Source organism: Pteropus alecto, unplaced genomic scaffold, assembly GCF_000325575.1.
Source record: "Pteropus alecto unplaced genomic scaffold, ASM32557v1 scaffold109, whole genome shotgun sequence".
Taxonomy (NCBI): Eukaryota; Metazoa; Chordata; class Mammalia; order Chiroptera; family Pteropodidae; genus Pteropus; species Pteropus alecto.
The window spans coordinates 9,503,264-9,526,704 of record NW_006494608.1 but is presented as its reverse complement, the minus strand read 5'-3'; the positions used below and the strand labels follow the sequence as shown (position 1 = coordinate 9,526,704).

Here is a 23,441-nt window from a genome sequence, read left to right as displayed (position 1 = left end):
GAAATTCAGACATTCTACCTTCTGATTCCAAATTTTTTCCTTTAAGTTGTTTAGAACACCTCGAGACAGCCAGTTCACAAACTCCTTCACTTCCTTCTGATCTACAAATACTGAGTATCTATGTGCCAGGCAGTGAACTATTAGCCCTCTCCTGGCTTTACTTTCTTCTTTCCCTTCCTAGCTTAGACTCCACAGTTCATCACTTCTAGCACTCATTTGCTAGCATCTATTGAATTTACCTGGCAAAACCCCAATCCTATGTGATTTCAATTATATCCTTTTGCCATCTCAGTATCTAGCATATGGAATGCTGTTGGAGAAGATCACAAGTTTCACAGATTGGTGCCACTGTCAATTCAAGGTCAGGAACGTCAACTGGGCCCTCAACACTCCCAGCGAGTTGCTTTCCTTGTCAGCACTTTCCTCAATCCCCCAGAGCAACTATATAAAATATTCATATCCCCCTCAAATGGCTACTACTCTGTCTTTGGTCTCAATGTTGCCCACTTTTTCACAGGTAAAACAGAAGCTATCAGATCAGAACTCCACCAAACCTCCATATTCACCTCCATCTGAATCTACCTTTTCCTCTCGTCATAATGTGAAAGGATTCCCTTCACTCACTCAGGGCTATTTCTTTCAATTCATATTTCTAAATCCCATGTTTATATACCATTTCAAGGACTTCATGCTTTAATCTCTCTCTTTTGTATCACTAACTTTTTTAGAAATCCTTTCCCATCAGCATTTAAATGTGCTCAAATCTTTAAAAAATAACGACCCTCTCACAACCTTACAATCACTTTAGCAAGTAATGATCCTCTCTATTCTTCCTTATGGCAAAACATTCTAGAATATAGGCTCAAGGGAATAGGAGGTAGATCTGTTCAACTTGTTGCTATATCCCCCAAGCTTATCAGCACAGTAGTTTTAATGAGCAACACAATAAATGGTAAATAAATGAATGGAAGCATTCTATTTGCTGTATCAACTTTCTTATAAATACTATTTTAAAACTAACTATAATCTGACTTTCACCCTACTGTACTCCTGATAAAGTATTCCTGATAAAGTTACAAATGACTGCTTTATCATCAAATCAAATAGATTCTGCTTTATTTCATGGTGGCAATTAACAATTTAGACCGTTACTCCCTTCCCTTAGGTTTTCCTACTACTTTTCTTATAAATACAACTTTCTATAGAACTGCTTAACTTCATAATGGTTTTTTGTTTTGTTGTTGTTTGTTGTTGTTGTTGTTGTTTGGCAAGAATGTACCATAAATTACTAATCTATTTCCTTCTTTTGGAATTTGGTTTGTGTCCTGTGATCTGTTGGTTCTCTGCCACAAGTACCTCAAACTAGGCTACCTACCTCTCCCTCAGTAACTATCCTTGGGATCTCTTCTTTCCACCAAGCCTCGATCTGAAATGAGACTTTTGTCTCTTTAGCTCCCTTCTTCTTGCTGAACCAAAAGACAAATCCATAATGGTTCCCTTTCATCTGAAGTTTTATTACTAATCACTATATGAAAACATGCAATATTTATATATCGAGCATATACTAAGTTTAAAGCATTGTGCTAGGCTGGAGGTAAGGCAGTAACTGACACAAACATAGTCTCTGTTTTGAGCTTCATGGACTTATACTGTAGAAATAAAGATAAACTGTAATTACTGAACTAATTAAAACTAAGATATATATCAGAAGGTGACAATGGGACCTGTTCATTGTGTGGAGTGGAGAGAGTGATATGATGGTGATCATGTTATGTTTGAGAAGGCTTCTTCTGCAGGTATCTAGATAAAAGAGAGGAGGAGCTGGAAAATGCTGCAAATACAAAAATGGGAATCACAATGGTGAATATGAAAAACTGAAAAAGCCAGAGAGGTTAAAGTATAAACACCTAAGGGAGAGGTGTGTGCCAGGTGTGGCTGTGGCCAGATCACTGGGGCCTTCTCGGCTATTTCAAAATTTTTGTTTGATACCAAAAGTTATAGAAAACTACTGAAGACTTTTAAGTAGAAGGGTGACATTAAATTTTATAAGATCATGGCTATAGTGTAGACCATAAATTATAAGGGGATAAAAGTAGACAGAAAACCAATTAAAGGCTACCAGAAAAGAGATGATGGTGGGCTTGGTCTAAAGAAGTAACAGTACAAATGATAAAAGTGAGTAATTTTGAGATATATAGGAGGGACTTGGTAGGCTCAAAAGGACTAATGCTTGGATACTGACAGTGTGGGAGAGAGCAATGTCAGAAATGACTCCCAGGCCTGTGCAACATGGCAGACTGCATTGCTGATAGCTGATACAGGGAACACTGGCAGAAAGCTGGGTCATTCTTTTTTGTTGTCAGGCAAAAGTAGAGTTAGCATTTCTGAGTTCAGTTTTGGAAATGTATTGATGTAGCTGGGAAACACCCAATAAAGGTCAGGAATGTTAGAAGAAAGGTCTTGCCTTTACAACTAGGGAGTTATTAATATGTAGATGGTTGTTGAAGTCATGGGTATTGCTAAAATTGCCTAGGAAAAAGTATATGAAAAAAGAGCCAAGCCTAAAGGACCAGCTACATTTAAAGGTCAGGTGGAGAGGATAAGTTGACAAATGAGCCTTAGGAAAAACAACCAAAGAATAAAGAGAACAACCAGAAATTGGAATTATGGACCTTAAGAGACTTTTAAGAGCTGTCAACAGTGTTAGGTGCCAGAGCAAAGCAAATAGCCTGAGGACTAAAAATTGTCCTGAGGAAATGGAATTCAGAGCACAGATGAAAGAATCCACTTTAGACAGGAAGAGGGACTTACCCTACTGAAAGGAAAGAAAGAAGATGTACACCAGTATAGGCAGCTGAAAGAGTTCTCAACTGATAATTCCATTTTGTTTTGTGAAACAGAGTGAATGCTGAACAGAGTGAATATAGATGTTAGAATTTCTGTAGTTTGAAGAGAGCCAAGAATCTAGGTTAAAAAGAAGTCTGTGATTTATTCTTCAATGCATGAAGTGGAATGGTTGGGAGGTTGCAGAAGATAATCACAGGAGAATAGGGAAATAGAGCTAGACTGCATGAGTCTCAAAGAAGTCCATATTTTTACAAGAATTGGGGTTAATAATAACCTGAAGTAGCAACAAGAAGAGATGACACTAAAAGTGCCTGCAACCCTGAGGGATTGGGGTTTGAGAAATAAGTAGCTACTTTTCTAGAGATAGATCCAAAAGAAGTAGTATGCCCAGATAAGAATCAGGTTTTCATTAAGGCAAAATGTTAGGAAAAGATAGAAGGATATGGGAAGGAGGGAAAGAATGAGAAGTTAAATCAGCAAAAAAAGAAGTACTAAACATCATGGGAGTGAGAGAGTGAAAGGGAGCAGATGTGGAAAGAAGGCAGTAGTTACTCTTTGGACACTGCCCATGAAAAGTGAGGAAGATTAAGAAAACAAAGGTAGCAAAGCAAGTTACAGAGTTGATAAATTCTATGACAGAATTCCAGGTCTACAATTCCTGTTCCCTTCTGAGGTGGTAAATAGAAGTGCATTGCTCTGGATGTGTCTAATATTGTAGATCAAGTAACACCCAATTCAGTTTGGTTCACTGTGTACTCACCATATTGGACTGTCACAAACTTCTGTCCTATACATGATAATGTTGGGGCATGATCTGACACATTCGGAGCAATGACAAAAATCTCTAAAATAAAGATGCTCCATTCAAAAGTTATGCCCTTGATTGAGGCTCTTAGATATAGAGTTTTTAATATTGTTGTTTGGAAAAAGCAAGTTATTGTCTTATGGTCATAGTAATACATTCAAAATAACTTTTTTGCTCAATTTCTTCTGTGTAAAAAGCTGCCCAGTTTTATCATAACGCCACATTTCAAAACCCTCATTTTACGTTTTAGTCTACACACCATCAAAACATTTCAAATACCTGTATCATATTATCAGAGAACTTTTAATTCAGAAGAGACTTCAGGGTTGAGGCTGCCAACCTGTACACTTGAGAACTTCAAGAAGCTGCACAATTCATTAAAGGAGATCTACAAATCCATACCCATGTCAAGCACTGTTCTTGGTCTGAATAAATGTTTCATGCCTATATGTTATTAATTTTGAAATATATGTAAACACTTTCATAATTAATTTTAAAAGGAAATTTAAATAAAATCTCCATATTCAAAGAGGTTGGGAAGGTACTGTCTTATGGATTATCTTGTACCACCTACCAGTCTACACAGATATTACCTCTTCTCTATAAGTCTTGACAGACTGTTATCCAGCTGCAACCATGAGATGAGGTCATTAATTCATATAAGTAGCTGGAACATTTTCCATACCAGTAAGTATACCTCTTTGTGAGGAAACTCGTTACATTTTTAGACAGCTCTCATTTTGACAGACATACTTTCTTTCCTATAACTTCTAATGCTCTACAATTACTCAGAATTAGTTTCATCCATTTTGCCCATGAAAACCCCTGAAAGTACTTGAGACAGTTATCATATCCTTCCTAAGGCTTTTTTCTCACAATCTGTCCCTTAATCAGACGTAACATGGTTCCTCATTCTACCACTCTTTCTGCCCCTTCAGCATGTACCTATTTGTCAATGCCCCTCTTAAAACTCAAGGCACAGCACAGTACACCAGATTTGACCTGCCTATGGCAACAGACAGTAGACCTATTACATTCCTTGAACAAGACACCAGGATTTTTAAAACCCTGTAGTCAACTCAAATACTCAAGACTTAAGCCAGGTCTCTCCCACCTTGTTTTTGTACATAAGTTTTTTGTAGTCAACTGTCCATTATATCCTACCTTGCTACTGTATTTCAGTCTGTTAATGTCTCAGAATCTTGATTTTTGCCATCTAACATATTAGCTAATTGTCCCAATTTTATGTCATTTGTAAATTTGATGAAAGAGTTCATTCTACAGTGAAACTTATTCATTCTTGGCACTTAAATGATCTTTCCTTGCTTAAATGACTAATGACATTACATTAGGAGGAACATTAATTTTTTTTATATTTAGTATGTCATTTACATAATTCAAGACATTATACATTCACAATTATTCTATACTTACCTAGCAATAGCTCTGATGAAGTCTAAAGATACTGTGCATTTGTATTTTGGTCCATCAAGTTGATCATCATGGCCAACCAGAGTTAACAGCTGCAAGGTGACTAGAGAGGAAATCTAAAAGAAAGAAAGCATTATTATGAGAAAATGCTGTAATGAGATTACATGCTGTCCTTGTTTCTGAAACATTTTATAGTTCTTTTGATACAGATATAATTGATTTCACAAGAATATCTGCAGAGAATGACTACTTTGAAATCTGTATACATAAATCAGTATATATGCTTAAAGGCCTAGTTAATCAAACTAACAATCAGTCTTTAAGGTTTCCATTAGAGACAGATTTGTTTCGTTAATTACTCACACATGACTGCTAACTTTTAAAAACTACAAATAAAGCACATTCCTTCTCTACATGAGAATTTTATGTAGTCTCTACCTAAATGCCTCAGAATATCAAATCTACACCCACTTGAAAATCAAGCTGGTAAAATGTGGATGTGGGCCTTTTTCAGAGTTGGGTCGCTGATCAGACGAGGAATAAGAAATACATCCTTGGGGAACTCAGGTCAAGATGGCGTAGAAGATAGATACTGTGCTTCCTTCCTCTTGCAACCACACCAAAATTCTGAGGAAACTACGGAACCATGATCAGGAGTCGCCTGAGGTCTGGCTGAACAGAAGTCTTACAACTGGGGACATACATAAGAGGTCACCTCAAGACTGGTAGGAGAGATGGAGACACAAAATGGCCAGGTCCCACAACCATGTGTGGAGGTCGAGAATCAGGAGGGGTATGTTAGCTTTAGAGATTCCTCCACACTGGAGGAGTGAGGCGTCCCGGCTCCACACTGGGCCCTCCAGCCTAGAGTTCCACTGCTGGAAAGAGAAGTCCCCACAACCTCTAGCTGTGAAAACCAGCAGAGATTGTGGCCGAGAGAGATAGAGGGTTGCAGGAGTTGCAGATGTTCTTCTTAAAGGGACTATGCCCAGACTTACTCGGCCATCTAACATATTACCTAATTACATTACATTAGGAGGAACATTAATTTTTTTATATTTAGTATGTCACTCACTCACTCACTCTGAGCTTCAGCGCTAGGGCAGCTGCTCAAAGAGTGCTAAGGACATATTGAGAGGAAATGAGTTGTAGGGCTTCGGGGCAAGGGCTGGAGGGGAGGCTTTCTCCAAGACAGAAGTGCTGGCAGTATTCATTGTTCCTTTGTTGAGCCCTCCCCCTTTCCAGCATGTGGATGCAGGTGGCCACCATTTCTGAGTCTCCATCAATCTGGTTAACATAGGTGGCTCCACCCAGGTGATTCCCTGAGACCCCACCTCTCCCAACTTGCCAATTCACCCAAGCTGCTCCCAGTGGTTTATTCCATACAAATGGCTTGTCTTAGCTCATGCTGTGGACTTTCCTAAAATCTCTCAAAGGTTCACAAAACCCAAAGCAGCAGCACCTGGCCTCAGCGTGCCCTGTACCTCTTGCTGAGCAACCCCAATCCCGGAACTAGCAGCAGCCGGCCTCAGCACCTGGCTTGGTCTCTCAGGGTGCCTATAAACCCAGCACAGGTGGCAGCTATCTGCAGATTGCTTGGTGCCTCTTACCAGGTGGCCTCGGAAGTGCACAGGCTGTAGCTAAACTTGGCCTGCAGCTGGGTGCCTCTCAGAAGGCCCTTAGGCCGGCATAACCAGTGGTTTGCTTTAACCAGTGCCAGAGACAAAGCACCGACCAGGGCAGAATATGAGGAGGACGCATCTGAAGGGAAGATTGGGCAGGCACCAAAGCCCTGCTAAAGTGAATCTAGCTCCGCAGAGTCAGCTCCTCACTGGCCAATCCTCACACCCAATCAGTCCAAGGGTTATCCCTCCCATCGACATGCAAAAGCAATCAAGGCTCAACTACAACAGGAAGGTGCACACACAACCCACACAAGAATCACATCTTGAGCACCTTGCTTAGGGAAGACTGTGCCACTGAGCCCCACAGCACACCTACTGTATAAAGCCACTCTACTAAGACTGGGATACTTAGGAGCCCTACCTAATACATAGGAAGAAAAACAGAGTGGCAGCCAAAAAGGGGAGACAAAGAAATATGTCCCATCTGAAAGAACAGAACAAAGCTCCAAAAGAAGAAGTGAACAAAGCTCCAAAAAAAGAATTTAACAAAATGGAGACAAAGTATCTACCAGTTATAGAGTTCAAAACACTGGTTATAAGAATCTCAATGAACTTAGAGGAAGAGTAGATGAACTCAGTGAGAACTTTAAGAGATAGAAAACATAAAAATGGAGATGGAAAACATAAAAAGGAACCAGTCTTAAGTGAAGAACACAACATCTGAGATGAACAGCACATTAGAGAGAATCAACAGATTGGATGAAGCAGAGGATTGAATCAGCGATTTAGAGGATGGGGTAGTGGAGGACATCCAAACAGAACAGCAACAAGAAAAAAGAACCCCCCCGCCATGAGAATAGTTTAAAGCAGGGTTCCCCAACTGCTGGGCCATGGACCAGTACCAATCCATGCCCTGTTAGAAGCCACGCCGCACAGCAGGAGGTGAGTGGCAGGTGAGCAAGTGAAGCTTGTATCTGCAGCCATTCCCCAGAGCTAGCATCACAGCCTCAGCTCCACTTCATATCATTAGGCAGGCATTAGAATCTCATAGAAGATCCAGTACCTGGTGCCAGAAAGGTTGGGAACCTCTGGTTTAAGGAACTTCTGGGATAACATCAAGCATAACAATATTCACATCATAGGAGTAGCAGAAGGAGAAGAGAGAGAACAAGAAATTATAAATCTATTTGAAGAAATGATGATAAAAAACTTCCCTAACCTGACAGGGAAATAGACATACAAGCCTAGGAAGCACAGAGAATCCCAAACAAGATGAACTCAAAGTGGCCTACTCCAAGGCACATCATAATTAAAATGGCAAAGGTTAAAGACAAAGAATCTTAAAAGCAGAAAGAGAAAAACAATTAGTTACCTACAAGGGAGCCATAATAACAGAAACTTTGCAGACCAGAAGGGCTTTCATGAAATATTCAAAGTGATGAAAACCTAGGACCTACAACCAAGATTACTCTACCTAGTAAAGCTATAATTTAGAATGGAAGGACAGATAAAGAGCTTTCCAGACAAAAAAAAGCTAAAGGAGTTCATCACCACCAAACCAATATTACAAGAAATGTTAGAGACACTTCTTTAAAAAGAAAAAAAAAAAAACAAAACCAAAGATGTATAAAAAATGGCAATAACTACATATCTATCAACAAGTATTTCATATGAAAAATAATTAAGTGTTCCAATCCAAAGATAGGAAGTCTGAAGGTATAAGAAAACAAGACCCTTACATATGCTGCCTACAAGAGACTCACTTCAGTTTAAAACACACACACACAGTTTGAAAGTAAAGGAATGGAAAGAGATATTTCATGATGGACCTAGGAGATATGTGCTGAATGGAATAAGTCAGATAGACAAAGACAAATACCATATGATTTCATGTACATGTGGAATCCAAAAAACAAAATAAACAAATAATACAAATTCAGAGATATATTTTGAGGGTTATCACATGTGAAGGGGGTTGTGGGGGGGTCAGTGAAAAAGGAGAAAGGGATTATGAAGCTCAAATAGGTAGTTAGAAAATAGTCATATAAAGTATAGTATAAGGAATATAGTCAATAATGTTGTAATAACTATGTATGGTGTCGGATGGGTATTAGATTTACTGGGGTGATCACTTTTTGAGTTTTATAGATGCTTAATCACTGTTGTACACCTGAAACTAATATAATATTGTATGCCAAGTATAATTGAAAAAAATATTATTAAAAAAATACAGTTTTAAAGCTTAGTCTTGCTTTAAAACTGATCACCAATTAGGTAGTCAGGAAAACACCAGAAGGATTAATCCAAACTAAAACGCACCAAAGGTTTGCTACCACAAGATCCCTACTCACTTAAGGAAATTCTTAAACTGTATCTCCAGGTAGAAGTGATCTGTTAGAAGGTCTGAAATGCAAGAAGGAATAAAGAATGAAGAAAGTGGTAAATATCATGTTAAATCTAAATGAACTTGCCTATATAGATAACAATAATGTATTATGAGTTTAAAAAATAGGATAAGTGCACAATAACAGTAATATATAAATTGGTAGTAGAGAAAATAAAGTTAAAATGTTCTAAAGACCTGAGGTGTCTGAAAAATAAAAATACTCATTAAATTTCAAGTTTAATAATTTAAGTATGAACATATACTCAAAGTATAACTTTTAAAGTAATAACTAAGAGAACAGAAACAAGAGTATGTACTTCTAAATTAGTAGAGGGGGAAAACTGAATTATAAAAATAATCCAAAAGAAAATACGAAAAAAACAAAAACAAGTAGGCCAAATAAAAAGTATAAAACAAGATAATAGATATATACAAAAGTATATTAGTAATGATATTAAAAGTAAACTAAATGCTGCAAATAAGACATACTGAGTGACAAAAAAAAGTAAATCCAACTATATACTGTTTAAAACAAGAATATGGGAAGGTTAAAAGTCATGAGTGAATGAGATACATGAAATATTAACAAAAAGAAAAATGAAGGTATATTAACAGACAAAACAGATTTAAAAAGAATTAAAGAAAGTTTCGCTTAATGACAAAATGCAGGCCCTAAGCTCTCTTTCAATGAGTTGTTTGAAACTTTTACTATGAAAGAATGAGACACAGAATAGGACGGGGAGCCAAGGAATAATGAGATCTTTGGGGTTGGGGGAAATAAATACTGCTGGAAGTCAAGACAAACTTGTATCTTTCCCAGTTTGGAAACAAGTAAGAATCATAATGAAAGTAGGCCCCACATTTTAACAAATGGAAAGATAAATAAATGTATATATGTATATATATGAAACTTTATATATATATAAAGAGTTAACAGTCTCCTATGGCAAAATAATATTCATTAACTTCAATCTTTTCTATTGTTCTTTAAGGAATTCATTTGCTAAAGCAGGTTAGTAATAGTCACTTGAAACTAATACATTAATCTCCCGTTATTATTAAAGGCAAGTTTCTTAGTAGTTCTTTTTCTTTTAACATAGAAGAAAATACAAATCACCTTCTACTTTGCCAGTGGCATTCCCTTTTATTTTTATAATTCTATTTTCCTGTGATTCAAATATTCTCATATATTTAATTCAATTCTTTAACTCAAGTAATATTACTCTCCATAGAGAAATACAATTGTCTTCAATTGAGTTAAAATTTCAAGAATATTTTCAGATATCTTGTAGTTTTATTACTTTTCCCACATTAGTTACAACAAATTTCAAAACACAATAAGCTGAACCAGATCCTTGAAGTCACGCAGTTCTACCAAGATTCCACGAATAATCGTGTAAATTGTGAAAAGGATACAGCACCACTTTAAGATGCAGCAGTCAAAAGGCATTTCCAAAATATTAATAAGATGATTGCTCAATTTGAGGGGGAAGGTGTCTGATATAGGAAAAGCTGATACACAAAAATATCTAAACCAAAATAAAGCAATTAAATTAGGACGTGATTTTTCACATTAAAAAAATACTAATTTCAGAACTTTTATTCCTTGACTTTACCTTATGAACAAAAACATACAGAGTTTAAGAGAATATCATATAAAGCAGTGTACAACTGTACCAACAACTTAAAAGTACTATGCCAGTTTATTAAAATATTGCTGGAGTACAAATGAAAAAAAAACTACAAAGATTAACTTATGAGGTCAACATTTTGAATCTCAATCATATTAACTTATACCCAAATAAAAAGTTCTGAAAAAAAAATGAAACATTGAGAAAATTACTTCTATACACACATAAGTGCAAGAATATTCACCTGCCACTCCATTACTCAATACTTAAAATTATCTAATTTTTTTCTTTACAATTGCATATCCATAAAATTCTTTAGGACTTGCTCTAGGTACTGTGCATGCAAAGATGAATAGGATCATGAAAAATACTGATTTATCTCCTTGCCCAACTTTAAATGTTCATGACAACATAATGAGGTCATATTTCCATGCTGGCATTAATACCTAAATAGCTTGATAAGGTCTGTGGGGACACTAAAGAAATCTCTAGTCAGTGAAAGTACTCAGGACCAGGTTCATAGTGATGTCCTGGTTTTGCATGTGTGCATGAGCTGCACAATGTGGCCGTGGAACCAGGCTTTCCTATCTGCTGCAGCAGCCATTCCTGTTGTTGAAGTCCCAAATACACGAAGTGATCTAGAGTAAGGCTCTAGTTCAGGAAAGAATAAATTGGAATATTTTACAGCCAATAAAATTTATGTCTTAGAATGATTTAATCTTTGTTGGGGAAAAAGCTCTCTGAATAATGGTAAAACATATTTGAATATGCTGAAATCTTTTTTAGCACTCCCTAATTTACAGGAGGCTTCTCATGCAATTGAGCTCTGAATTATCCTGGAACATATTTCATAAACAAACACTAACAAAAAGCCTAGGCAGAAGGGTTAACAAGAAGAAAAAAAAAATACAGAACTTCTTGTCCAGACAAGATGGCACAGACTCATATTTACTGTTCTTCCCTGCTAAGTACAACCGTAAATCCTGTAAACAGCAAAAAAGGCAACCAAAGGAAAACTGAAAGGTAGAAAGAGGAAGGTAGACTGCATAGGGACCCACAATGGAAGGAATAATATAGAGGCAGGGAATCTTGTGACTCCCCACCCAACAGTACAAAGTGACCCAGGCCAAGCATGCTCCAATCCCAAATCCAGAACAGAAAGCTACTCAGGTAGATTTATTCCTCCCCTGGACTGAACAGGAATCCTGACAAAAAGAAATGGCAATTGTGAATTCTATATCTCAAAAAACTTCATGAATGAAGTAGAATCAAAAACATTCTCAAATGAGAAAAAACTAAGAAATGTGTCATTGCAGACCTACCTCTAAAGTACAGCTGGAAGTTCTTCAAATGAAAAGGGAATGATAAAAAAGGAAACTTAAGCATCAAGAATAAAACGGAATGATGAAGAAATATATCAAACGGACTATCTCCTCATGAGTTTTCTAAATCATATTTGATTAAAAATTATAATGCCACCTGATACTCAAAGACAACAATATTCAAAAAGTGGGAAAGTAAAGGGACCTAAATGAAGTAAGGTTGCCATACTTCCCTGGAAGTGGTAAAACATTGATACCACTTATAAAACTAAATATGCAATTACCATATTATCCGGCAATTGCACCCTTGGGCATTTATCCCAGAGAAGTACACATTCACACAAAAACCTGTACATAAATGTTCATAGTAGCTTTATTTGTAATAGGCAAAAAACTGGAAGGAACCCAGACGTCCTTCAATGGGTGAATGTTAAACAAACTGTGGTACATCCATATAATGGAATACTCACTCAGCAATAAAAAAGAATGAACTATTGATATATGCAACAATTTAGACAAATCTCAAAGGAATTATCCTGAGTGGGGAAAAAAAAAAAAGCCAACCTGAGAATGTACATGATTCTGTTCATATAAATTCCTGAAATGACAAAAATTTAGTGGTTGCCAGGGATTGGAGGAAGGGGTAGGAGGGAGGTAAAGTGTGGTTATAAAAGGAAGAATTCTTGTGATGATGACACTGGTCTACGTCTTGACTGTTGTGGTAGGTACACAAACCTACACACAAATAAAATTTCACATAACCAAATACTCACAGGTATACACAAAAATGAATACATGTAAAAGTGGGAAATTTGAATAAGATCAGCAGACTGCATCAATGTCAATTTTCTGGTTGTCATATTGTACTATAGTTTTGCAAGATGTTACGTTAGGGGGAAACTGAGTAAAGGGCACACAGGAAGAGAGAGCCCATATTATTTCTTACAATTGCATGTGAGTGTACAATTACCTCCAAAAACTTTTAATTAAAAAATTAATACGTAAGAAAAAGATTTCGTAACAATATATAGTGATGAATATTAAATAGATTATTGTGGTGATCATTTCAAAATATAGACAAACATGGAATCATTAAGTTGTACACTTGAAACTAACACAATGTTATATGTCAATACACCTCAATAAAAACATACACTCATAAATACACAAAATATAGAGGGCTTTGATAAAGATCTTATAAACTGCTGTAATAAATTTTAGCTCAAAATGTTTAAGTACCTATGAAATTACAAAAATCTACTCATAGAAATAAAAATATTTGACTTTTATTTACAGAGAATGTAAAGAAACTACTTGATTAAATATTGCTTAAAGTGGGCAAATTAGATGTTAATTATTTCGATATTGATATGCTACTGGGAGGAGGAGATATAGGTTTTAAGAAGTTTACTGATTGCAAATTTTCTTAGTGAAAGTCTGATGATTAGTTATAACTTGTGGTTCAGCCACAAGCGGAATCTGTAGCTACTGGTTCCATGTTGTGAGCCCACAAAGGTCTCACAAAGTTGGTACAAACCTGTGGCTTATACAACTTATTACCTCTTCAACAGCACAAGAAAAGAGCAAAACTGTTATTATATAATCCAAACCTGTTCTACATTTTCTCAAATTTGATTTTTCATTTTTCTATTTTTTTTAAATGGGGAAGGTTTGGGGGAGGGGCTATAAAAACCAATTGTATTTCAAATTTATTAAAAACTAAAATGTTTCAATATAATGTAAAAATTATAAAAGTCAGAGCTAGCCCATCAGGACTGAAAACCTTAAGGATCAACGCCTCCCTCATTTTACAGATGAGAAAATACAAATCATAAAAGGATGAATGACATTATCAGTCCCTAATAAGTCACCCTCAACAAATATGTTGAGGCACTTTTGCAGATGTTTCAAAATTATTTAATCCAAAAATCCCAGTGAAAAAGAATAAAATACATATACCATGCTAGAGGTCTATTAAAAAGCATTTTAGAGTTCTAACAACAAATTTTAAATTAACCACTTAAGAACGTTTAACATATTAAAAATGTTTAGCCAAAATGATGACTCGTTTTTGAGTGTAGATAAATACTGAAGGTCATTTGCCAAGACTATTAACTATTGGAATAAAGACCCCAGTCAGTACCTTTATCTTTTATTCTACTGCCCTGCAAAATTCCTGAGAACAACACATTTGTAATCTGGCATTCACTCCTTCCCTCAGGATGTAGCAGAAGATATAGACAAAATTTGAGAAGGGCTGGGGGAAGAGCTATGGGAACTAGTTAATACTAGTGACCATGGGTAATTAGTGGCATAGGGATAGGAACTTACTGAGTCCAGGCTCTATAGAGCAGATACAGACATTGACAGATCTCTATCTGTAGATGACAGATATAGACATTGTGTAAAACACTTCACAGTTTATCCTAGAACAACACAAGTTTGAACTGTGAGGTCCAATTATATATGGATTTTTTTCCAATAAATATGTACAGCACTGTAAGTGTATTTCTCTTATTTTCTTAACATTTTTTCGCTAGCTTTATTGTAAGAATACAGTATATAATGCATATAACATATAAAATATGTGTTAATCAACTACTTATGATATCAGTAAGGCTTCCAGTCAATAGTAGGCTATTAATAGGTAAGTTCTGGGGAGTCAAGTTTCACTTGGATTTTCGACTCTTAAAGAGTGTATTCCCCTAACTCTTGCATTGTTCAACTGTCAATGTAATTTCTTCAATCCTCACATAACAACTCCACCATGAAATAGGTAGCATAAATAAACCTCTTTTCCTAGAAGAGGAAACGTCAGAGAGGTTAGTAAATGTTCACAGTCATTGAACTAGTAAGATTCAGACAGATTTGAATACTATCTGAATCTAAAGCCCATATTCCTCACATCGCCCCAAACACAGCAAAGAGGTAACTTTGCTGGGACAGACAAAGGAAAGCTTTATGGAAGAATTGAGCAAAATGATAACTCTGGAAGCATTTCATTCAGAAAGGAGGTACTATGAATATGATGGAGGTTAGAAATGTAGCAGCAAAGATGCTGAAGATAAAACAGAGAAAACCTTAAATGGAATTGTAGCAAAAAAGATAAAGAACTATCTCAATATAGGCAACTGTCCTGCCCCAGGGACAGTCCTGTGAATAAAATTATCAGGTATGAGCAGTTAGATGTCACCAAAGTAAATGTGGAATTTATTAACCTAATGATATGTTAACATTTCATAAATCAGATTACATATTATTAGACATAAAATTACTGTTTAAGGTTTAATTTTTAAAAGATAAATAACTCAAAGTGGGGCAAAAGCATGATTTCTTAAAATCTGAAATTATTAGACAACACTGAAAATGGTATTCCAATGTAAAATTTCTTGTATTTTTGTGAATTAAAAACCATTTATAAAAAATTATGATTATGAATCATAGAAGTTATTAATTAGTTAAGATAAACATTACATTTTAAAAAGCAAAGGTAATGAAAGTTGTCCTGAAACACTGAAATACTTATAATTATTTAAATTATATAAATAAATCTAAAAATGTGCAGGGAAATTATTACTCCCCTTCTTGGTTTCTGTTACCTATGAAGATATATTCTTTTGCCAATAATTTTCAGATTTTATGGGAGTATACACTGTTTCCATAGCTGCTTCCTTGCTTACTTATCTATTGTGTCAAGTTCAAATTCAAATGAATTAAATTCAAATAGATAAAAAAGTAGCCTAGGGAGTGGATTTTCTTTTTCAAAGTCAGGATTCAGATTTTGTGCTAGGAAATACAGAATAAAGTTAGAAAAAAAAAATTGTACTAAAAGTCAGTGACTTTACCTCCAAGTTTTAGTCATGTTTCCATTGACTTTTTTCCTCAAAATAAAAATTCTGCTTTTTAATCCTTGGTTTAAAAATAAACAAAGCTCCTAAAAATCGGAAGCATCTTGCTATCAAAGAGAATGGTATTCCCTAGTTTTCATATATTAGCAGCATAGTGACACTAATTAAAGGAATTTATTTTACTTTAGGTTAAAATAATCAATTTACCTAATTCAAAAGCCAAAGTATATATTATTTCCTTCTGACTAGCTCCTATACTATGACTGAGGCATTCACAAAGAAAAATAAAAAATGAAAACCTCCTTATACATAGGATATTTTTTAATTTACATCTTAAATGGGGTTGTGCAATATTTGCTTAGTTAATCTCTGTATACTATTATGCTCTTTGTTCTCATCCACATAGGGGATGAGTTGATTACTTATGTCTTAACAATAGGAGTTCATGTTCCACAGTGAGAGTTTTTTTCTTAATCTGAGAGGCAGTCACTAACAAGCTTCTGCTGGAAGTGCTTGATGTCATAACAGTGTGAACCTGTTCCCAAGCTAATAAACTATGTTTTCTGCCAACAAAAGGAAATCAATTTACAACTGTAATTAATTTTTAACATGCTCATTATTTTTATACTTTTATAGGTTGGAATATATGTCAACTGATGTGTGAAACAGCCTATCCTGCTTGTCCTAGAGGAACTTTACAATCTAAAATATATTAAATTATTTAAATAAAAGAATTTAATATGTGAGGTTCACACAATCCAATAAGCACTACATTTGACATGATTTCAGGCGATGTGATAGTTTATGAGCATGAGGCATAAACCAAGAGAGTTCAACTGACATTTTTACACACACAAGGTAGATAGGAAAATACTGTCAAAGATGTTCAATTTAAAATTATCACCTCTGGAAATTCATTTTTCGAACTTTTATTTCACACACAAAAAAGCAGGGAGTGGATTGTTAGTCTTCAAATGTGCTCAGGTAAAGAAAAAGTGGCATGTATGTTTATATGAAGAGGAACTAAAGATAGCACCTCTCACCTCTGGAACTTATTAGCACTTAAATGACTGCAAATCTCTATCCAGAAACACCATAACTGCATGCTTAGGGGAATGGGAAGTCATTCATTGAGTGAGTAAATCCCATGTTCAAGGCACTGTGCCCGAGACACAAAAATGAAAAGACAAAGCCTTTAGGTATTAGGAAGACAAACATAATAAAATGGTAATGGCACAATATGAGAGCTATGCTGGTGAATGATATGTATAAATGCAATTATCATTATAGAGAAGAGAATGACTAAGACAGATGGAGGCAAAATGTGAATTCATTGAGAAATGGCATTTGAGGGACGGACCACAAAGCATAAAAGAGAGTTCATTTCAACAATGGCAGGAGGACAGCACATGTAACAATACAGAAGAAAAACTGGTGTATTTTCAGGAAAGAAACAGCTTATTGTATATAGCACTGAGGGTGAATGAATAAAGTGGCAGAAAATGGGGCCAGTATGTGAAGGGGCCTTATAAGAAATGCTATAAAATGCAGACTTGGTTTTATAGATGATGTAATTCATTTAAAAAGTATAAGCAGAAAACAAGACCAAAAGTTCTTTTAAAGATTTATACTGATAACTGTATAGAAAATGAATTTGAAAGTGTCTGTTGACAGAGAAACCAGTTAAGATGCTGGTGCAATAGATGAAGCTACGGATTTAAAGCAATGGCAGTGAGGATGACAAGAAAGGAAGAAGAGACATTTGTATTTAGAAGGAAAAATATATACTTGACTTGTTGACTAAATGGAGTGAAAACAAGAGACGGTTCAGAGATAATTTCTCCATTTAATTGAACTAAAACCTAGAAATCATATATTATTTTTGTTTGTTTAGCACCTAACAGTGTACATGTCAAAAAAATAAACATGATATTTATTCATGTCCAGAAAGACATGAATAAATGACTAGTTTTGAAATCCAGGTAAAACTAAAAAAACACAGGAAAAGCTTTAGAGAATAATTTAGTTTGGGATGTATCATACCCCAGATAATACTTGGCACATTCAGATATTAACGTTCAGTAGGCAATTTGGGTCCAGAGCCAGAGGATAAGGACTAAAACATAGAATTCAAAAGATATCAGCGATATCAGCATATACAGAGCATTTGAGCCAGGGAGAGTAGATAAGGCAGTTCCAGGTAAACCTAGCTCCCTTTCTTATTCCTAATTATCGAGATAAGTCTTATTCCATTCTAAGACTTCAACTCTCTATCAGGTGCTTGAGTGCTCATGGTGAGGGAACAATTAGGTTCTATAGTGACTTGGGACTGAGGACCCTAATTTCTCATCTAGGGGAAAAGAAAAGGACTATTCTACAGGATCAGCATCTGAAATATGTATAGGCAGGTGAGGCCAATCTCCTCCAAAAGAATTAGCTGTGAGCTGACAAAGAATCAAGACAATTTCTCACTGGAAACCATTCCCTTAAGCATCAACATTTCTTTTAATCATCTTTTTATAGAAATAGTTTTAAATGTAGCACACTTCCATAATGTTAGATTTTCCGAAATCATTTCTCTCCTAACGTGCTATTAAAACACCTTTTCTCATCAAACCAATCTAGTCACACTGCTCTATCTGACGGGTGTATCTGCCTATATGGTTACTATATTAACAGTACATATTTTCTTAAAGAGGTATGTGCAAGCATATATCCACACAAACTCTTTTTTGTACTCTCAGCAAAAAAAAAAAAAAAAAAAAAAAATACCAAAGAAAAAAAAAAAAAAAAAAAAAAAAAATTGCCAAGGCAAATAAAATTGGTGTTGAATACATTTCCTCCCCAAAAATGAATAAAACATATACAATTGGCATATTTATTAGAAGCGTTATAAAATACTGCCTATGAAAATAAGGTATCAATGTACTATTTATTCAAAAGTTGAAAGTCTAATTTATGATTTTTTTCATCCCTTAGGCAATATTTTACATATCACCCTTAAGCAATGGTTCCATTTTTCTGGAGTTCAGTAAAAATACCTATTACCAGGATGACAGATTCACAAAGGTGAAGTTGTTACACTGAAGAAATTTAACACCAGCTTCAGGGAAGACAAGAGTAGTAGGGGTAAATACTGTTCTTTCACAAATGAAAACAATAAAGACAACTTTTTATCCCTGGGTAATAGAGTAAAATACACTGTGCTTCTTATTATCTTTGGTAATGATTAATTTTAGTATCCCTTACAACAAAAGTGCAGCTAGGGAAAATCATAGATCAATCTCACTCTTTTCAAATATGAAACATCCCAAAACAGCTTTTAAAAATCTCCTGAAATTAGTACCTACTGCATAGTGGTCTGATGGAAGAATAGTAATACATCCACACCAGGGGTAGGAGGAGATTTGAGAATCTAATTTACTGCACCAGTGGAGATTGAACATCATGGCAGTAAGGCTCTTCACTGCTAGAGATCGGCCAGCCACCGTCAAACAGCACCCCTGCTGACCCATTCATCAGCGAAGTAGGCATTAAATAAGGGTTCTTTACCATCTTTGGAATGGAATGCCTCACAATCTCAGTCATGGTTAAGAAAAAAACATAGTAAATTTATTAGAAAATGTTAGTGTTCAAGATATTTCCTGTGATTTACATAATTTACCTTAATAGTATCAAGTATTTAAGTTGGATATTAGAGACACTGGAATGCTGGTACAAGCCAACTGAAGAACAGAGAAATTGAAATGAAGGACAGAGAAATTGAAAAAGAATAGCTTTTTACATTTTCTAATATGCTAGTATCCAAGGAATTTATTTAGAAAAACTGTCCCTTTTGTTCACCAACTTTAATATCTATAAAGATAATTCTCTCATACTCAAATCAACTTTATGTGAATATATTACAGCTAGATTGTAGGATATTATACTTTGAGGTTCAAATTCTTATCTAATCAATATATGCATTAGATAGTATTCATCAACTATGATTTCTAATGTTATGTGACTAGCATTTGATAAATGTTATTACCTTTGTAGAAATATAAATCAAACCATAATATTATATAGTGTACAAACTAATTTTTTAAGGTAAAGAGGTTTTATACTTTATAAATAAAGTCTATAAAATCAGTTATTTGGTTAAAGTGCTTTTGGTTAAAAAATCCATAGAAGTACTTTGAAATATTGTATATAAAAGAGTAATATAATAAGCATAACATTTAATCATAAAGTATTTGAAATACAGCCATGTGACTTTTTAAGAAGAGCCACTTAGTTTCTAATAGGCTACTTACAATAAACTCCTTAGTTGTACATAACTTAATAAGTTTCAAGTCTTAATTAAGACTGATACTAATAAACGTAACTAGTTATAACCAAATTTAATTATTAGCAAAATTTAGTTATGACACAGTATCAAACAATCATGCTCCACGACACTAAGTTCAAGGCAAGTCAGAAAGAAAAATTCAACGGGTTTGTTATTTTACTTGAAAAAATACACTTAAATAACTATATTATCAAATAACAGGGACTACAAGTGAAAAATCCTACTTTTATTTATTCACTTTAAGTATTTAAATGTTAATTTTCACTTAAGCATTAGTTCCTTCAGCGAGTATGTTCTCCCAGTAAATACACACATACTCCATTAACTCTAGTATAAGCTAGAATCTAGCAACTGCACCAAGAACAAATGAAAGGCAGCAGAAGTTACAGACTGACTGATAAGGTCCTTGAGGGCAGGAACTGCATTTTCCCCACTTTTGTATTCTCTTTATCCAACACAGTTCTTGCAATACAGCAGACTCACAGTGAGTATCTATTAAAATTTTAAGCACAGAAAGAAAAATTTATTCCAATTAGGGAAAAAAGTGAATACTGACTTTGAAGTTTGAACTAGATTAAAATATTTTTATTTTTAAAAATTTTGAATTAAATCATATTTACAAAATGTGTTCTTTACTTTAAAAAATGAAAAATTATGTAAATTTACTATACATCTACCTATATGTGAAGAAAAATGCCAAAAACCTGTTTTGGTTTAATAAAACATTAGCTGCCCTAACAAGTATAGCAAAAACATCTTCCTATAGCGATGATAAATTAAGAGATGAAGCATCCACTTCAAAACACTCTCCTAGAGAAAACAGCTAAATTATCATTCTTCTAATGATAAATATATTTGGAAAGTATCTAAATAATTAGTTTAAATATGTCATGTATGGTTCAGAAACAAACACCTAACGAGAAAAAAATATAAGGTTATCAAAAGCTATAATTAATTACAGCTTATAATTCAGCTGTCCTGTCTTTTGATTGGAGCCTTTAATCCATTTACATTGAATGTAATTATTGGTAGGCAGTAATCATTGCCATTTTATTATTCATATATATATATATATATATATTTTCTTCTTCTTCTTCTTAAAGAAGTCCCTTTAATATTTCTTGTAATACTGGTTTGGTGGTGATGAACTCCTTTAGCTTTTTATTGTCTGGGAAGCTCTTTATCTGTCCTTTGATTCTAAATGACAGCTTTGCTGGGTAAAGTGAGTAATCTTGGTTGCAGGTTCTTGCTTTTAATCACTTTGAATATGTCATGTCAATCCCTTTTGGACAGTAAAATTTCTGTTGAGAAATCAGCTGATAGTCTTATGGGAGCTCCCTTGTAGGTAACTGGTTTTCTCTTGCTGCTCTCATGATTCTTTTGTCTTTAACCTCAGCCTTTTTAAATATGATGTGTTTGGTATAGGCTTCTTTGGGTTCACCTTGTTTGGAACTCTGTGCTTCCTGGGCTTGTATGTCCAGGTAACGGAAGTTTTCTGTCATTATTTATTCAAATAAGTTTTCAATTTCTTGTTTTCTCTCTTCTCCTTCTGGTACCTTATGTTGCAAATGTCTGTATACTTGATGTTATCCCAGAGGCCCATTTTTTTGGACTCTTTTCTATTGCTGATATGCTGATTGGGTTTTATCTGCTACCTTATCTTCCAAATAGCTGATCTGATCCTCTGCTTCATCTAATCTACTGTTGATTCTAATGTATTCTTCAATTCAGTTATTATATTCTTCATTTCCAACTGGTGTTTATGTTTTCTACCTTCATTTTTAGGTTTCCTATCTCTTTGTTGAAGTTTTAAGATCACAGAGCATCCTTATAACTAGTGTTTTGAACTGTGCATCTGGTAGATTGCTTGTCTTCACTTGGTTTCTTTTTCTGAAGCTTTGTTCTGTTCTTTCATTTGAGATGTTTTTTGTCTCCCCATTTTGGCTTCCTCCCTATGTTTGTTTCTATTTATTAGGTAAAGCTGCTATGTCTCTCGGTTTTAGTAGAGAGGCCTTAGGTAGTAGGTGTCCTGTGGGGCGCAGTGGTGCAGTCTCTCTGGTCACCTGAGCCATGTGCTCCAGGTATACCCCTTGTATATGGCATCCTGTTGTAGTCAAGCCTTATTTGCTATTGGTACATCAATGGGAGGGACTGACCCTTGGGCTGACTGGTTGTCAGGACTGACAGTGACTATAATGGAGGAGCTGTTGTGCAGAGGCTGACTCTATGAAACAGGGTTTACTTTTGCAGGGTGCTGGTGTCTGCTCAGTTGCTCTCTTGGTGTGTCTTTTATAGAGGTAGTAGGGTGGTGCTCTGGTGTGATCTGAAGCTGGCCACCAGGTGTGTTGGTTTTGGGGCCTCTTGGGAGCTCTGGGACAGGCCAAGTTCAGCCGCTGCCTGTGCCCTGCCCAGGGCTACTTGGTACGAGCTACAAAATGATCTGCAAATTGTTGCCACTTGCGCTGGGCTCAGAGGTGCCTGGGTAAGGCTAAACTGTAAACCAAGGCCGGCTGCCACTAGTGCTGGGCTTGGGGCTGCTTAGCAAGAGATATGGGGCATACCGAGGCCAGATGATGCTTGTTTGGGGTTTGTGAACCTTTGAGAGATTTTAGAATGAGCCAAAACAGGTCATTTGTACGGAAAAGCCACCAGAGGTGGCTTAGGTGGGCCTACAAATTGGATGGGGCAGGGTCTCAGGTAATCACCAAGGCTGGCCAACCCTGTTAGCCAGGTTGATGGAGACTCAGAAATGGTGCCTGCCTGTATCTGCATGCTGGGTGGGGGGCTCAACATAGGAACAATGGCTTCTGCCAAAACTTCTGTCTGTGAGAATGCTGCCCCTCCTGCCCTCATCCTGAAGCCAGACAACTCAGTTCCTCTTCCTCATATGTACCTGGTGTCTTTCAAGTTGCTGCCCCTGTGCTGGAGCTCAGAGCCAGTGAGTCTGTCAGTAAGTCAGTCTGTGTGCAGGTCCTTTAAGAGGAACACCTGGGACTCCAGCAGCCCTCCCTCTTTCATTCAGCCAGGGTCTCTACTAGTCTTCACAGCCCGAAGGTGTGGGGACTTCTCTTCCTGGTACTGGAAACCTGGGATTGGGAGCCTGGTATGGGCTGGGATCCCTCACAATCAAAGCTGAGAATTCTCTCCTGATTTTTGATGGCCACACATGGGTGTGGGACCACCCTGTTCTGTGTCTGCCCCTCCTATCAGTGTCGA

General features: G+C 35.8%; 1 protein-coding gene across 8 annotated transcripts in view; it reads right to left on the bottom strand.

The window, feature by feature from the left end:
* ORC5 (origin recognition complex subunit 5) overlaps nt 1–23,441 on the bottom strand; it is a 170,114-nt gene that overhangs the window by 81,597 nt on the left and 65,076 nt on the right. For 6 of the 8 annotated variants that reach the window (XM_015599540.2, XM_025041927.1, XM_015599539.2 and 3 more), the window contains one exon: nt 5,087–5,199. In XM_015599540.2, coding sequence (XP_015455026.1) covers nt 5,087–5,199 — 113 coding nt within the window. Of the gene's footprint in view, nt 1–1,375; nt 1,467–1,497; nt 3,692–5,086; nt 5,200–23,441 lie in introns of those variants that run through there. The other 2 variants (XM_015599538.2, XM_025041928.1) reach the window with 2 other exon arrangements.